The 17,282-nt window shown below is 44.7% G+C and overlaps 1 protein-coding gene across 3 annotated transcripts in view; it reads right to left on the bottom strand.

Annotated features, from left to right (window-relative positions):
- The window catches only part of INSC (INSC spindle orientation adaptor protein), a 278,332-nt gene that overhangs the window by 167,761 nt on the left and 93,289 nt on the right, over window positions 1-17,282 (bottom strand). For all 3 annotated transcript variants that reach the window (XM_025186251.3, XM_075928031.2, XM_075928027.2), the window contains exon 3: window positions 13,487-13,582. In XM_025186251.3, coding sequence (XP_025042036.3) covers window positions 13,487-13,569 — 83 coding nt within the window. In that variant the 5' untranslated portion in view covers window positions 13,570-13,582. The remainder of the gene's footprint in view (window positions 1-13,486; window positions 13,583-17,282) is intronic.

Genomic DNA, 17,282 nt, shown 5'->3' with positions numbered 1-17,282 from the left:
CATACAGAGATGGAGTAAATGGGAGAATTACAACCTTTGAAGGGATTTGGTGGTAAAGTAAAAGAAGGGGAAGGGACAAAGATATGGAATAGCTGAATGAACTACACACCATAAATCTGGTCCTGCAAACACTTATATGTGAACAGTCCTACAACAATTAACAGGTCTGTTCAGGTCAGTATGGATTACTCGATTAAAAGTTGTGGGACCTGTCCCTAAGGAAGTAGTTTTCTGAACAAACTAGGAGAGTTTGGAAAAAATAAGATATTTAAAGAAAATTGTTGCCAAAAATTCACTACAAAATTTCTAACAAGGCTTAGTTCACTTTTAAAATGTTGAGCTTGAGCATAGGTCCCAACCCTAAATAGATACTACAGAGGCAGGATCAAAAGAACATGAGCAATAATAATAATAATAATAATAATAATAATAATAATAAAACAAAACACTATTTGCAACCTTAAATGAAGATGAACTAGAAATCCTGTGAGAACCTATTCTTCTGCTTCTCGTGCAGTTTCTATTATTTTGAAAATTAGTCTGGGCTGACACGAAACTGCAGCCTTTTTTTTTTTTCATTTGACAATCATACACACACTCTAGACTAGACTCCTTTGAATAGGACTGAAGTTTTCAGCTCTCATTTGAAGGCTATATTGAAATTTACAAAAAATAATTCTTAGACGTTGTAGTTAAAGACATGAAAACAAAAGTCCAAGAGGTCAGACCCTCATTCATGGTAAACTAATGTATCTGCACTAAAGACAAGAGAACTGTGCTGATTTACACCTGTTGAAAATCCAATCCAAATAGTTTTGAATAGTCTATAAAATTTGCTTCTGCTTATCAGTTCCCTGATTTGATTTCACAATCCCGGCAGCTCCTCTATAATTCAGGAAGTGTCTCCAACAGTAGCCAAGGCCTGAACTTTTACTGTTAAGAACAAGCAGAGAAAGACAAACAAACCAGCCACCTCATAGGCTTACAAAATAGGGCACATTTTGTTTTTAGACAACCTTTAAATTAGTATTTTCAGTTGTTTACAAATAGTCATATTACATACGAGAAAGTGTGGGTTTTTTTTAAATCATGGCATGGCTTGAGATCAATAAGTGACAAAGTGCATACTCAGGGTTAAACAAGTGTATTGACTTAGTATCTCAGCTGGCCCCATTCAATATAATGCTGTGAGCAAAGATGAGTGGTGGGAACAAACACATATCTGAAGAAAGTCTACTGGGAATATGGAGTGACTTGAAATAATAATGGCTAGGTGTTTGAATAGGGTGATTCATTCAAACTTTTCAGTGCCTCTTTTGGAACAATGTGTTGCCTCCTGTTTTTAAAGAAGAAGCATTATGAGGGTCGAAACCAACTTTAAAAATAGACAATGAATCGTGTGCTGGTCTGAGGAGTGGCTGCCCAGCAGACAAATGACTATTACAATGACTAACACCACAAATCATACCATGGTTAGTTCCACCTGGGCAGCAGGTATAGAAACTTAGGATGTCAAATTCCCTCTAATCTATACTGTTAGGAAGCAAAGAATGCTCCAATGCATGGCATTTGTGAAAAGCACTAGTCTTCAGTAGAGGCTGTAGTATATAGCAAACATCGAAATTAATTTAATTACGCAATAGTTTATTTTTAAAAGTATAATGCTTTGAAGGCTGGAAATAAGGTATTAGAAAGTGAAGTCCTCCACTTATGCATAGAACACAAAAACAGCATGTATAATAGCGATGAGAAAGGGTGATCTTGTAATAAAGGCAGTGGCCTAGAATTCAAGGCACCTCCATTCAAATCCTGCTACTCTACCGATTTTCTGGGTGACCTTGGGTAAGTCACATAATCTCACTCTCAGTTCTCTATCGGTAAACGGGGAACATAGTATCTTACAAGCGTGTTGTTATGCTAAACTCAGTTTTGTGTAAGCTGCTTAGATACACAGATGACAAGGGCAAAAGACAGACCCATTCCATTTCCATACATCATTCGTTATGTTTGCTAAAGACAGTCAGCCATGCCCTGGAAGGTTGATTTATACATTTTTGGAAGGCTGATCATATTTCTCAAGTCCAGTGATCTCAGGAGAGAGAAAGAAAACTGTTCAACTGTGTTCAACTGTTCAACTAGGCTGCACCAAGTTCATTAAACAGAATTTGAACTATAGAATTCTTAAAACCTCTGACAAACAGAATTAGCAAACTCTGTTCTATACATGTTCTTGCACTGCCCACCTCACCATAGTATTTCAGTAGATTTTCACCATTAATCCTATGGGCACTCAGCTGGGAGACGGAACATGTGGGCTCCATTCCCTACTCCAATAAAAGGAAACCTAGAAAATATTGTTTTGGTGCACATATTATATTATCTATATATGAAACATGCAGACTGAAACCCAAACATTTCTCTCTCTTTACAAAGAGACGTGGGAAAGAGGTCCATTTTTCTGACTAAGGTGTGTCTACACTGCATAGTATACCTAGGTCTGTGGCACCTGCATCTGCAGACACAACCTTACTAAACTTACACTTGAGCAGCCACACAGCACTGTAGCTCAAGCTTCAAACCTGGTCCTGGAGGTACCTGAGTAGAAGTTTGAACTTTTATTTCTGGCCAGCAGTAGTGCACCATCCAGATATGGTAGGGAGATTTTTTGGTGTCTGGTGACAGACCAGCACATCTACAAATGCAAGGAGCTAATAAGCTAGAGGCACCCTAATAAATATGCCTGCCGTGGAACTCAATGAACCATTAGACTGCGCGCCATTATGGGCCCATCTAACCCTGAAGTCTGTGGGAACATCTAGACTTGCTTTCACTTTCAAAAAGAAGATATGCAAATTAGGTGCAAATTTGCATATCAGGAGATACAGCCTTTTCCTCCTCTACAGGCTGACCTCACATGAGAAACATCAACTTGAAAGAAATATATTACAGGTCAAGTCACGTTTCAGTGCTGGACCAAACGAATATTCACAGGTTTGTGCATGTAACTTTTCATGTGATGAGTAGCCTGCAATTGTACATTTAGATCAGGCATTTGTTTAACAACCCCATTTGTTTTCACATGCAAAATTATGGGTACAATTGTAAAAACTAAGCTGAGGTGGCTGAAAACTTGGCCCCAGTAGTTTTCCATTCACTCAACACAACTCATGATAATGAAGGTCTTAATAGAAGTTTCCTCCTGTTTTTCAAGTTTTTGGAGACTGGTATTTTGTGACACAGAGCTCTGGTTCTATTATCATCACTACTCATTTACATAGTTCCTTTCACTAGTAATTGATATAGCTTCTATATAAATTAAGTCTATATAAGTCCATTAATGGACTGTAGAAATATCCAAGGGAACACCTCAAAAGAAACACTAATATAGCCATTAAAATAACAAAACAAAAGCAGGTTTTTAAAAGGTAACTGGAATAAGTTAGTGCTTTACATCTAAGTTTTAAAAAAGAGCCAAACTAAACATGATTTTCTTGATGGCAGAGGTTAAGTGGCTCTTACGACAGAATATTTAAGCAGCTCCCTTAGATAATTTATCAGAATGCTGCAGATACAGAATACATTTTAGAGAGCAGCACAAGGCTAAAAATATGCACGGGGTAATCTTATTTGCATTGTTCCTTCTTAGCACTCTGTTATTTAGTCTAACAAAGAAAGGAAGAAAGTCCAACAAAGGGAGGAAGAATTGCCTCTTGGTTAAAGAGAGGACTGGGAATCAGGAAATTTGAAATCTATTCTTGGTTCTGCCATGGATTTCCTCTGTGACTTTGAGCAAATCACTTAATAGTAAGCTTTTCGCCTTTGGGGGACTACAACTACAAAACTAAAGAAAGGTAGCCTGATTTTCAGAGGTATAACAGTGAAGTCATTAGAGTTAATTTTAGACACCCACATTTAAAATGTTTGTCCACTGGGCCTCTCTTTTTCTTCTCTGTAAAACAGGGATACAATATTTACCTAAGTCCTGGAGTTGAAATTTACATTTGTTCATGTTAGAGTAAGGCGCTTTGTGATAATCAAGTACAAGACACTATAGAATGAAAAAAGTATTATAATGTTATGTGCAGAGCCAAGATTTAAACCAAACCACAAGAGGATTTTCCTACATTTCAAAGGAGGAGGTGCCCTTATTGACTAATCAAATATTCAATACAAATCACATCAACTATTTGATTATTTGATTAATCTAAATTTAAAATCCTTAGCTCTGATGTATGTTTGAGTACCTAGGCCCGAAAAAAAATTCCTGACTTTTGAATCAAACTTATTTATTCCTATAATAAAATATATTGCCTTTTAATTCTAAAGCAAAGTATAAATATGACTAATTAATCTATAGGATCACATTTAATTTTTTAGAACTAAAAACATATTCAAGTCTTCTACTTAAAATATTCCTAAAGAGCTACATTTCTGTGGACTGGAAAGAAAGGTGTCCTCAATTCACACTGAATTTCAGGAGAGCTAAGATGGACAGCACAAAACTCACAGTCAAAGAGGAGGGCAGAGGCCAACCTACCTTCAATCGCTATGTACCTTCCAGATCCTGGCTGTTCACAGGCCTGGAGAGGCCCCTTGAGTCATTTAGGCAGCCCCAGACTAAGCCATCCCTGGGGCTGCCCAATGGGTCACAGCACTACCCAGGGTGAGACGGGGTACCATCTGATCACCAAGACATCTCCTACCAGGTTTTGCAAAGTGATCCTTGGCAAGCAGCCTTATGGCCATCTATCATGTTTCTTACACTTGGAAAATCTTCCCCCACTCAGATACAGGGCTCTCTTGCATCCTGATACCCCATTCTGGCATAAAGCAGGGTTGAAAAAAATCACCAATCGGGGGGAATATACCCTATGAAATTGTTTATATTGTATACAAGCAAATAGACCTCGGCTTTCCTCACAGAAGTAAAAACACAAGAGTCTATCCTAACACCCGAAAAGTTCAAATACACAAAATAGGTGTTTGTTTTTCAGTGTAGACAATTTCTGATTATATGTTAAAGATGCCAAATTTGTAGAAATAGGCACTAATGGATCTAAAAGTGACTATATTATTATAAAGCAATTTCAAAAGCCATCTGGAAAGAGAAGCTGAGGAACTTGTCTTCATCTGCAAATTTGACACCTTTAATCAAGGTTTGAACCATAGGCGTGCACAGCACATTTCATTAGGGTGTGCACCCAGGGAATTTGTTTTTTTAAGGCAAAGAAAGAGTTACTCACCTTGTGCAGTAACGGTGGTTCTTCAAGATGTGTCCCCATGGGTGCCTCACTCTGGGTGCTGGTGCGTCCTCGCACTGGCGACCGAAGACTTTTCTAGAAGTTTCTTCCGTGCCGCACAGGCGCCACAGCGCCCTCTAGTGTCGTTGGACTTCTTGGGTGCATACGCAGTGCGGCCCCTCCGTTCCTTCTCTACCCGCTAGAATACAAGGCTCCAAAGCAGGGGAAGGAGGGAGGGTAGTGGAGCACCCACGGGGACACATCTCGAAGAACCACTGTTACTGCACAAGGTGAGTAACTCTTTCTTCTCCTTCAAGTGGTCCCCGTGGGTGCTCCACTCTGAATGACTACAGAGCAGTTGTCGGCTCACGGAAGTGGGTTTGGAGCTGTGTGGTAGTCACTGTGGACAGCACTGCATGTCCCACTGCCATGGCAGATGCAATAGAAGAGAAGAAAGCATAGTGCTGCACAAAAGTGTGGTCAGATGACCAGGTGGCGACGTTGCAAATGTCTTGGAGTGGAACATTATGAAGGAAGGCGGTTGTGGCAGCTACCGCCCTGGTGGAGTGAGCCTTGATGTTCTCAGGTAAGTGCTTGTCGTACAAGGTATAACAAGTTTGAATACAGGAAGTAATCCATTTCGAGATTCTCTGAGATGAGACTGCTTGTTGCTTGTCCCCTAGATCTTTCAGCGTAAGAGATGAAAAGCCTAGGTGAGGCTCGCCAAGGCTTCATGCGGTCAACACAAAACGCCAGTGCTCATCGGACGTCGAGAGTGTGCCATGCGTCCTGGACTGGGTCGACATGAGGCTTCAGAAAGAAGGCATGTAAGTGTATGGGTTCATTCACGTGGAAGGGGGAGGGTACTTTAGGGAGGAACTTCGGGTGGGGTCAGAGTATGACTCTGTCCTTTGTAAATACGGTGTATGGGGGATCGGCCATCAAGGCCACAAGCTCACTCACCCTTCTACTGGAGGTAATAGCGATGAGGAAGGATACCTTCATAGATAAATGAGACCAAGAGCAGGTGGCTAGAGGTTCGAATGGTGGTTTTGTCAAGCTTTTTAGAACATGGCTCAAGTCCCAGACGGGGACCAGTGGACGGACAGGCGGAAAGGTATTCTGTAGGCCCTTAAAGAAGCATTTGGTCAATGGGTTAGTGAGGAAAGAAACGCCATCCGTGGGATGATGAAAAGCAGCTATGGCAGCAGCGTGGACATTGATACTGCTGAGTGCTAGGCCCAACTGTTTTAGGGATAGTAAGTAGTCCATTAAGGTAGGTAGAGGAGCAAGCTCTGGAGGGGTTGCATGTGATCGACCATACCAGTGAGAGAATCGATTCCATTTGTATAAGTAAGTTCTTCTAGTGGAATGTCTTCTACTGTTAATCAGTATTTCCTTCACCTGTTCCGAGCAGGTAATCTTGGCATCCTGGAGCCATGAAGGAGCCAGGCGTGGAGGTGGAGCTTGTGAACGTCTGAATGGAGAGTCTGCCTGTGGTTCTGCAACAGAAGGTCGTGGTGAAGAGGGAAGGGATATGGGTAGAAGGAGGTAAGGATACCACGTCCGTCTGGGCCACACAGATGCCACTAGTATGACCCGCACCTGGTCCATCCTGATCTTTTTGAAGGCTCTGTGTAAGAGCAGGAAGGGGGGAAACGCGTAAAGGAGAGGGGCGTCCCATGTGATCGAAAAGGCGTCTCCGAGGGAATGTTTTCCCAGGGCTCCTCTGGAGCAATAAAGGCGGCATTTTCTGTTGTTTTTTGTGGCAAAGAGATCTACATCTGGTTGGCCCCAGTGAAGGAAGAATGGAGTGAGAGCCCGTCTGTTGAGCTCCCATTCATGTTGGTCCTGGAATGTACGACTTAGGGCGTCCGCTGTGATGTTGAGCACCCCTGGAAGGTAAATGGCCAATGGGGTGACTGTGAGTGACAGGCGCCAGTTCCAGAATTTGATAGCTTCCAAACACAGGAAAGGGGACCGAGTTCCCCCTTGTTGATTGATATAGTACATGCAGGTGGTATTGTCCGTCATGATGGCAATGGACTTGTACACTATGCACTGACTAAAATGTTGGCATGCATATCTGACTGCCCGTAACTCGAGGAGGTTGATATGGAAGGTTTGCTCTGTGAATGAACATTTGCCTTGGGCTGTGATGTTCCCTAAGTAGGCCCCCTCATCCGATGAGTGAGGCTTTTCTTATAACTGTGAGTGTGGAAGTAGGACACTGGAAGGGAATGCCCTGCAGCATGTTTTGTGGAATTGTCCACCAAAGCAGGGTGTAGATGATGCGTGGTGGAATAGCCACGAGTTTGGAAAGTTGGTCTCTGGAAGGTTTGTAAACCGTCGCGAGCCAGGATTGAAGCGGTCTCATGTGGAGTTCGGCCAATTTGACTACGTAGGTTGGGGAGGCCATGCGCCCAAGGATCTTGAGGCAGTCGCAGACAGTGACAGTCAGAACCGACTCTGCCGTGCGGATAAGGTCGTGTATGGTAGTGAAACTGTGATCGGAAAGCGTAGCCCTCGCTGTGACCATGTCGATGAGGACACCTATGAACTCCAGCCTCTGCGTTGGGAGTAGGGTGGATTTTGCGTAATTTATGTGAAACCTGAGGCTGAGTAGAAGGGCTATTGTGGTGTCTGTCATGGCCTTGGACTCATTGAAGGATGCGCTTTTTATGAGGCAATCGTCCAAGTACGGGAATATTATGATCCCTTGATGTCAAAGTGAGGCCATTACAACAGGGTTTTGGAAAACACCCTGGGGGCAGTTGAGAGGCCAAACGGGAGCACCCGGTATTGATAGTGCTGGGTGCCTACCGTAAACCATAAAAAAGTCTGTGAGCAGGATGAACCGTAATGTGAAAGTAGGCATCCTGGAGGTCGAGAGTCGAAATCCAATGGCCTTTATCGAGTGCAGGAATGATTGTTGTGAGAGTGACCATCTTGAAACAGTGGTATGCAATGTATTTGTTGAGGCGCCTGAGGTCTAAGATGGGTCACCATCCTCCCATCTTCTTCTGGGGTAGGAAGTAAGTTGAGTAGAAACCCCAGCCTTGGAATTGTGGTGATACTTGTTGTACTGCACCCAGTTGAAGAAGATGCGAAACCTCCTGTTGGAGAATGGTTTTGTGAGAGGGGTCCCTGAAGAGGTAGAAAGGTGGATGGGAGGGAGGGAGGTAAAGAGAATAGTGTAACTGAATTGAATCAGTTCCAGGACCCATTTGTCCGAAGTAATGAGGGACCATTGGTGGAAAAAGGCCTGGAGAGGGTGATGGAATTGAAGAGTATCGGTTGGCAGTAGCAGTGGATTGGTTTCCTGGCTCTCGACCTGACCTTCAAACCTGCTGTTTGCTCGGTGGTGGATGGGTTGTGAGGTGTTGCTCTTGCTGTCATTGTGGTCTGCGCCACTGAGTTCTTTGCTTCAGGTGGAAATTATACTTGGGCTGCTGCCTGAAGGTCTCTCTCGGGCATTGGTAAGGCTGGTACCTAGTTCTCTTGAAGGGAGGAGTGTACAGTCCCACAGTCCTAAGAGTAGTACGGGAGTCCTTCATGGAATGCAATACTTCATCGGTCTTAGCTGCAAAAAGGTTGGTTCGGTCAAAGGGTAAGTCCTCAGCCTTTTGTTATAGGTCCCTAGATACCCCAGATGCCCGTAACCAGGAAATTCTGTGAAGGACAATTGCCGAAGCCGTAATATGAGCTGCGGTGTCCGCTACTTCCATGGCAGACTGTAGGGTTGTGCGGGAGACGGTATGGCCCTCTTGCATGATATTGAGCAAGGTCTGCCTCTTATGTTCCGGAAGGTGTTGGAGCAGATCTTGGAGCTTGGAGTAGTTAGCATGGTCATAGTGCGCAAAAATGGCAGTATAGTTAGCAACCCTGAGAAGTAATGTGGCTGACGAGTAAACTTTCTGACCCATAATATCTACTTTCTTTGGTCCCCGTCTTGTGGAGTAGTCCTGAGATTGGATTGTTTACTTTTGTGTCGTACCAAGTCCACCATTAGGGAGTTAGGAGGTGGGTGAGTAAAAAGGAAGTCCATGTTCTTAGGAGCGATAAAGTACTTACGATCCTCTCTCTTATTTGTTGGGGTGATGGATGCTGGAGTTTACCAGATGTTGTCGGCCGGGTCCATAATAGCCTCGTCCATGGGGAGAGCTATTCTGGAGGTGGTTGGTGGCTGTAACGTGCAAGAAGGCGATATAGTTTCACCTGTACCTCCTGGAGGTCTCTTTTCTGAGCTATAGCTACTTTTTTGAACAAGTCCTGGAATTTTTTATAGTGTCATCATCCAATGGTGGGGCTTCAATTGTGACCGCTTCGTCTGGGGAAGAGGATGAGTTATTCAGAGGTGATCTGGTCTTCCCTTCAGAGAGAGAGTCGTGTGCCTCCTAGGGGGCTGGACAATTCAGCTCAGTAGCAGATACTGTGGCTGGGGGCGAGGGAGCAAGCGGTCTGGAGATAGTCGAAGAGGCCCGGTGGTGGCTCTTCTTTGGGTGCAGCTCCCAGGGTTGCCATTGGGTGGTATATGGTGGAGGTGGGTAGGAGTATTGTTGTGCATTCCATGGGTGCAGAGGGGGAGGGTATGCATATTAAACTGCGGCCGGCTGCCAGGATAAGGTCTATATGCCGATGTCACTGGCAGAGCGAGAGGTGACCGAAGAGCGGCGGGACCTCACAGAGTGGATTGAGGAGCCCGGGGAAGGCGGTGCCAATGATGTGTGTCTCTGTACCGGGGATCAGTACCACTCGCGCCCCTCGGTCGGTGCGGGACGATGCAGTTTGAATGGTGGCAGTTCGGGCAGTGGAGGTATTGGCAGTTCCGGTACCCTAGTGCTCGGTGGGGACACGTCGGTGCGGGCCTTCTTCGGCGCCAGGCTCGGCACCGCGTGATCTTTCGCTGGTGCAGTTGGCGCCGAGGGCGGCTCCGGTGCCATACCAGTTGGTGCCGCTGACCTCTGCTTTGGCTCTGAGTGAGCTCTTTTGTGCGGTGCCGACGTCTTAGGCTCCACCGTACCGGAGTTTCCCAGCCTATCTTCAGTGCTGACCCATGCAGCTGAAGGTGCCGAGGGTAGCAATGGAGTCGGAGAAAGACACATTTCAGAGGTCATAGGACCAGAGTGGACAGAGGGGTGATTTTTCTCCATACCCTTACTCAATTGAGCCGGTTTTGAAGCAGTAGGAGAGTCCGAGGAGGAGGGACGGAGGGACTTCTCGTATAGAAGTGTCTTAAGCCTGTTGGCTCAGTCCCGGCGCGCTCGCTGTTAATTTGGAGCAGTGGAGGCACTTTTGAATTTGGTGTGCCTCCCCTAGGCACTTAATACATTTGGGCTGTGTCTAGACTGGCAAGTTTTTCTGCAAAATCATCTGGACGTTTGAATTTCCGCAAGAACACTGACGATCTCATGTAAGAGCGTCAGTGTTCTTGCAGAAATACTGTGCTGCTCCCGTTCAGGAAAAAGCCCTCTTGCGCAAATCATTTGTGCAAGAGGGCCAGTGTAAACAGCACGGTACTGTTTTCTGCAAAAAAGCCCCGATCGCGAAAATGGCGATCGGGGCTTTTTTGTGGAAAACCACGTCTAGATTGGCCACGGACACTTTTCCGCAAAAAGTGCTTTTGCGGAAAAGCATCCTGCCAATCTAAAAAGTATTTTCGGAAAAGCACGTCAACGGAAAACTTTTCCGTTAAAAGCATTTTTGGAAAATCATGCCAGTGTAGACGTAGCCTTGGAGTGCCCATCTGAAACAGGCATGGCATCCTGACATGACTCACACCTTTTAAAGCCCGAGGAGCTGGGCATGAGGGGTTGGGGAAAAGCAGCGAACCACAACAAGAAAAAAATTTGTTTTTAAACTTGTCAGGGGAGGAGAAGAGGGCCAAAAAACTTGGATGATGAGGAAACTAAGGATTAAAACTGGGAATGTAACTATTTTCTGACAAAAATTAGGAGAACAAGGGCTCCGTCTGCTGCCAATGATGGTAGAGAAGGAACTGAGGGGCCACGCAGCGCACGCGCCCAAGAATTCCAATGACACTAGAGGGTGCTGCGGCGCCTGCACGGCACGGCAGAAACTGCTAGAAAAGTCTCCAGTCACCGGCGTGAGGACGCACCAGCACCCAGAGTGGAGCACCCAAAGGGACCGCTTGAAGAAGAACATTTATTGAATACTCAATCATAAAGGACATTATTTTTATTCGTCAAACAAACTAAAGAAACTAAAATTTAACTAAATTTTTTTTTTAAATAAACAACTAAACTTTACTTAAAAAATACAGACTTAAGTATGGGACATTGTACTTCTTAGTTTGTTTTTTACATGTGCAATTCAGCGCTTATTGCATAATACAGCAATCCATACTTTGAAACTAAAAGAGCGTATCATGTGATTAAATTAAAACACAAAGCCACTTTTTTTTGAGACATTATAGGGTTACTAGATAGTCTTAAAAAAATACCGGACACACTTCTGGGGGTGGGGAGGGACTGCCTGGGAGGAGGGGTAGGGCTGGGAAGCAGAGCTGGCAGAGGAGGGGCGGGAGCTGGCCAGGGGAGATCGGGGCGGGGAGAGGCGGCCAACGGGAAGCAGAACTGGTCAGTGGGGGGAGGGGCGAGGGAAGAGTGGGGCTAGCCGGGGGAGATTGGGGGGGACAGCCAGCAGGAATGGGGCTGGCCGGGGAGCTCAGGAGGAGAAGAGGAGAACTGGCCGCTGGAAGCAGCGCTGGCGGGGGGTGCAGCAGCACTGGCCGAGGAAGATCGGGAGGAGGAACCGGCCAGCGGGAGGTAGAGCTGGCAGCAAGGGTGGGGGTTGGGTACAGCGGGGCTGGCCAGGGGAGATCGGGAGAGGAGGGGCGAACTGGTCACCGGAAGGAGGGCTGCAGTGGTTTCAGCGGGGAAGATCAGGAGGAGAAGTGGGAGAGAACCAACCGGCCAGCCGGGGGAGGGGGGAGCGTATCAGCCAGTGGGGAGCAGGACTGACCCGGGAAGTGCAGCTCCCAGGGCACTCCCACTCCCTGCACGGTCCAGGTGAAGCGTGAGTCAGTCCAGCTGCGGCTCCACCACGTACTTCACCAGCACGCAGGAGCATGGACTGGGCTTCCCCTCCTCCTCACACACAACCAGGGCTCCCAGTGCCGATTGCACCCCACCTCCCAGCCACTCCCCCAGCCAGGCTTCTGGGCGCCCAGTTGGAAAACCAGAAAATACCAGACATTACACCTGTCCGGTACTTTCTGGATTTTTTTTACCGGACAGAGCCCCAAAAAACCAGACTGTCTGGTAGAAAACTGAACACCTGGCAACCCTAAGACATTAAGGAGTGCCTGGGCACACCCAGCATATTCCGTACACACGCCAGTGATTTGAACAAAGACACGAACTTTTTGGGCCGCTACATTCAATACCCTAATGACATCAAAAGTTAAATATCAGCCCATTCTATTAGCCTCATTTAGCACGGACACTCTAATGGTATGTCTATACTACCCCCCTAGTTCGAACTAGGCTTCCTAATCCGAACTAGCTAGTCCGTGCCGCGTGTAGCCGCGCGGCACAGGGTCCGAACTAGCTGGCATTTAACAATGGCGCCGGCCGGCTTTATGCAAATGAAGCCCGGGAAATTCAAATCCCGGGCTTCATTTGCAACTCCATATAACTACATTATCCCCCCTAGTTCGAACTAGAGGAGTAGTGTAGACATACCCTAATTGACAAGATTTTTTCCCCTTCTCTTTCCCTCATCATCCCCTCTTTTTCTGCCACTTATTTGTACCTCTGGACCCCTTGCTCTCCACGAAAGCTCATGATAATATCTTCATTTTTGTTAGTCTCTACGGTGCTGCAGGAGCATTCATTGTTTTTTAAAGTTTTTACTAAGAATCTTGTAAGGAAAAATTTACTCTGGCAATTTTGAGACATCATTCATTGGTACATCTTCTCCCATAATCTTGTGGCATAAGGTCATTCTTTGGTATTTGCTTACGTCAAGCATTTCTCAACTCTATGGCCTAATATGGCTAAGGTACAATTCTTACAAGCCTTGTAATCCTGTAAGCCTTGAATTCCGCCTGTAAGCCTTGAATTCCAACCATACTTACTTAAATACCTAATTTTCCTTTCTAGCTACTGATCACTCTTATATTCTATAAGACTACAATTTAGATCTATTTAGTATACAACATGTTCATTGTGACATCACACAACAATCACTGGCTAGTGGATACACATCACATCAGAACTTACCGCTCAACTGGCACTGGATGAGAACCTAAGTAATCATCACTTTGACAATCCATGCTTCTCAGTCTGTTAGTGTACTTCTTCATAGGCCAGACAAATCTAAAAAGAAATAATACATCAAGCAAGAGTCAGCCAGACAGATACAGTACAATACAGTGCCAAACCAGTCTTTTGGAGTATGGTAATAATATTCACTTACACCGTCAAATAATCCATTAAGAAGAACTCAAAGGGTCCAATTCTCCTTTACACTAAGAACGTCTCGTGTTGCCCTGACAGAGAGACAGGCCAGAAAGTACATAACTTTGTAGCACACATAGGATTACTATGCTCATGAGGATTCTATTATTGCACAGAACAAAGCGTCACTTGTAACAAATTTTCATTATACCAGCGTGGGGGCTGTAAAGTCACAGAAGGTCATTACCCAGTCTCCTCCCTACTCCCTCCCAGGATCTGTATCTCAAGATCTCAGATTACAATGCAGGCTACTATGTGAAGGATCAGTAGGTTAACACTGTTTAGCAGCACCTATAAATATGTACATTATTATGCATTAAGACAGGCCTGGGCAAAATATGGCCCGTGGGCTGGATCCAGTCCACCAAGCCATATGATCCAGCCCATGGAGTTAGTGGGGAGCCCCCGGCAGGCTCCCCTGCTTGCCCCGTGTGCTGTGCAGAAACATGGCTGATGGGCTTCCTTTCTTTTTCAAAACTGGAGGGAGGGGGAGTTTAGGAGCTGCCCCATCCCCAGCAAAATCCCATTGGATGGTTTCTGGCCAGAAACCAACCAATGGGAGCTGCTTGTGGAATAGCAGGCAACCAATAAGAACCACGCCCCTTCTTCTCGGCTCAGTTATTCACACAAGCACATGGTGAGGTAAGCAGGCAGGCTGGGAAACGTTTTAAGCTCTGCAAGCCTTAGCTCTGCAGGCAAGCAGGCCAGTTTGGCTGGTAGCTGGTAAGTCTCCTGGCCACAGCTTGCCTCTGGCACCCCAGCCCCTCCCTGTCCAACCCTCTGCCCGCTCCTCAACATACCCAAACCCTTTTCCCCATGCCCCCTCCCAGATCTGGCACCCCAATCTCCTGTCCCAGATCACAATACCCTCCTAGGTCCCATCCCAAACCCCTGCACTCCTGTCCCCTGCCCTAGGTCACAACTGCCTCTTTCACCCAAACTCCCTCCCAGACCCCAGTCTCACTCCCGCATCCCAATCCCTTACCCCAAGCTCCTCTCTGCACCAAACCTCCATCCCAGAGCCCACATCTCCTCCATTAATGTCATGGAACGATGCAGCCCTCAACCACTTTCCAAAATCTTGGAGTGGCAAAAATTATTGCTCACCCCTGCATTAAGGAGTGGAGAGCATAGGCCTCTAGTGTCTAATGGTAAGTGTTAACATGAGAATGGCCATACTAGATGAATCCAAATGGTCATCTAGCCCAGAATCCTGTCTTCTGACAGTGGCCTATGGCAGGTGATTCAGGGGGAATGAACAGAACAGGACACTTTTTGAGTGATCCATTCACTCATGTCCATTCCCAGCATCTGGCAGTCAGAGGATTAAGGACACCTAGGGCATGGAGTTGTACTCCTATCTTAGCAAATAGCCAATGATGGACCTGTCTTCTGTGTATTTAGTGAATGTTTTTGGAACCTATTTCTACTTTTGCCCTTCACAAAATCCCCTGACTATGGGTACCGCAGGTTAACTGTGCATTGTGTAAGGAAATATTTCCTTTTGTTGGTTTTAAGCAACTAATATTTGTTAGAGAAAAAACAGGCGACCCAGGAGCAGAGTGGGTAAATGGAACTGCTTTATTGCCCATGCACATTTACCTCAGACATTCAACACAACATCCGAGTGGCCACAGATTGGCACCAATTAAACCCTTTTATCTGTTTTAGTATGTTAATTCACAAGTCTATCACTACTTTTCCTAAAACCTTATTTAGTAATGTTAACTCCCATAAAATGAATATTAATAAACAAATAATTAATACAATTATACCCGCCCCTAATTACTATTTACAGAATATCTAATTGAATCAACACTTTTCTACACTACAAACTTTCTAAATCAGCAGATTACAGAGATTACAAGAAATTTAACCCTGAAGATATTTGATACAGAGCCAATGAGGATAAGCAAAAGACACAACAAAGTAGAGCAGCTGCATGCTTATCTATTTTTCTATGCTGCAAAACGGAAGGGAAAGAACATGTTCAAGGGTAATGCCTACTATGGCTGAACTCCTTACTGCCATCCCAGACCCCTATTCCTTTTGCATATCCCAACACTATTTTCCTTGGGTGAGCCCTAGTTTTGTGTTATGAAGTAGTAACTAACACTTCCTTATTCACTTTGTCCACATCAGTCACAATTTTATAGACCTCTATCACATCCCTCTCTTAGCAAACTCTTTTCAAACCTGAACAACCCCATCCTTCTTAGTCTCTCCTCATAAGGAAACTATTCTACACCTTTAAATTTTCTATTGCTCTTCTTTTCCAGTTCTAATACATATTTGAGTTGAGATGAACTTCAGATAGTATTCAAGATGTGGATTTACAATGGTTGTATCTTGATATTTTGCCTTATCTAGCCTTTTCCAAATAAGGCCTACCATGTGTTAGATGTTTTTAATATATTTTAAATGCTACTGCACATTAAGGAGATGATGCCATCATTTCTATCATGAGTTGCAACAGCTAATTTAGACCTGCATAATTTTATATGCATCATTGCGATTATGTTTTCCAATAAGCATTATTTTGCATTTATCAACATTGAATTTCATCTGTCATTTTGTTGCTCGGTCACCCACTTTTGTGAAATCCCTTTGTACCTTTTCACAGTCTGCTTTGGACTTAATTACCTTCAGTAATTTTAAGCCAAAAAAACCTTTACAATTTCACTCTCTCCCCCCCATTCTACTTAATTTATGAATATATTGGACACACCGGTCCCAGGGGGCAAGATCCCCAGAGGACCCCACTGTTTACCTGTCTTCACTGCAAAAACTGACCACTTACCTCTCTCCTATGTTTCCTATCTTGTAACCAGTTATTGATCCATGAAAGAACCTATCATCTTATTCCACGACAGCTTACTTCGCTTAAGAATCTTTAATGAGGGACCTTGTCAAAGATCCCTATCATCTACATCCATCAGATCACCCTTCTGCATATTTGATGATGCCCTCAAAAATTTGAATACATTGGTGAGGCATTATTGCCCTTTTAAAAATACCATGTTGACTGTCACCCAACGAATTGTATTAATCTATGTGTGTCTGATAATTCTGTTCTTTACTGAAGTTAGGCTGTAAATGCCAGCATTGCCTCAGGAGTCTTTTTAAAAAATGATGTAATTTTAGCTATCAACCAGTCATCTGGTACAGCACCAAATTTAAGTGAAAGGTTGCATGTTACAGACTAGTAGTACTGCAATTTCATATTTTAATTCCTTTAGAATTTTTGGGCAAATATGATCTGGTCCTGGTGACTTCACTAGGATGTGACAGGAAGCGAAGGAGAATGGTGGTCAAAAGAAGCGGGGGGTGAAGATCGGTGGATTGAGGTCAGGAGGACAACAGGAAATTGATGTTTTTCCTGAGATGTGAAAGGGAAGAATATGGAATTGGTGGCTTTTGGTCAGGTAGAAAACATTTTACCCAGGAATATCATATGTATTCACTAACTAACATAGCACATTTGAAGGAGCCCCTCATGGAATTTTGGCAGTACATCAATTGGTTATTGGCTATGTTCTGTAAATTGAGGTCAGCTGGC

The sequence above is a fragment of the Pelodiscus sinensis genome, chromosome 5 (assembly GCF_052426305.1).
Source record: "Pelodiscus sinensis isolate ZL-2025 chromosome 5, ASM5242630v1, whole genome shotgun sequence".
In the NCBI taxonomy this organism is placed as follows: Eukaryota; Metazoa; Chordata; order Testudines; family Trionychidae; genus Pelodiscus; species Pelodiscus sinensis.
This window is presented reverse-complemented; position numbering and strand designations above follow the sequence as displayed.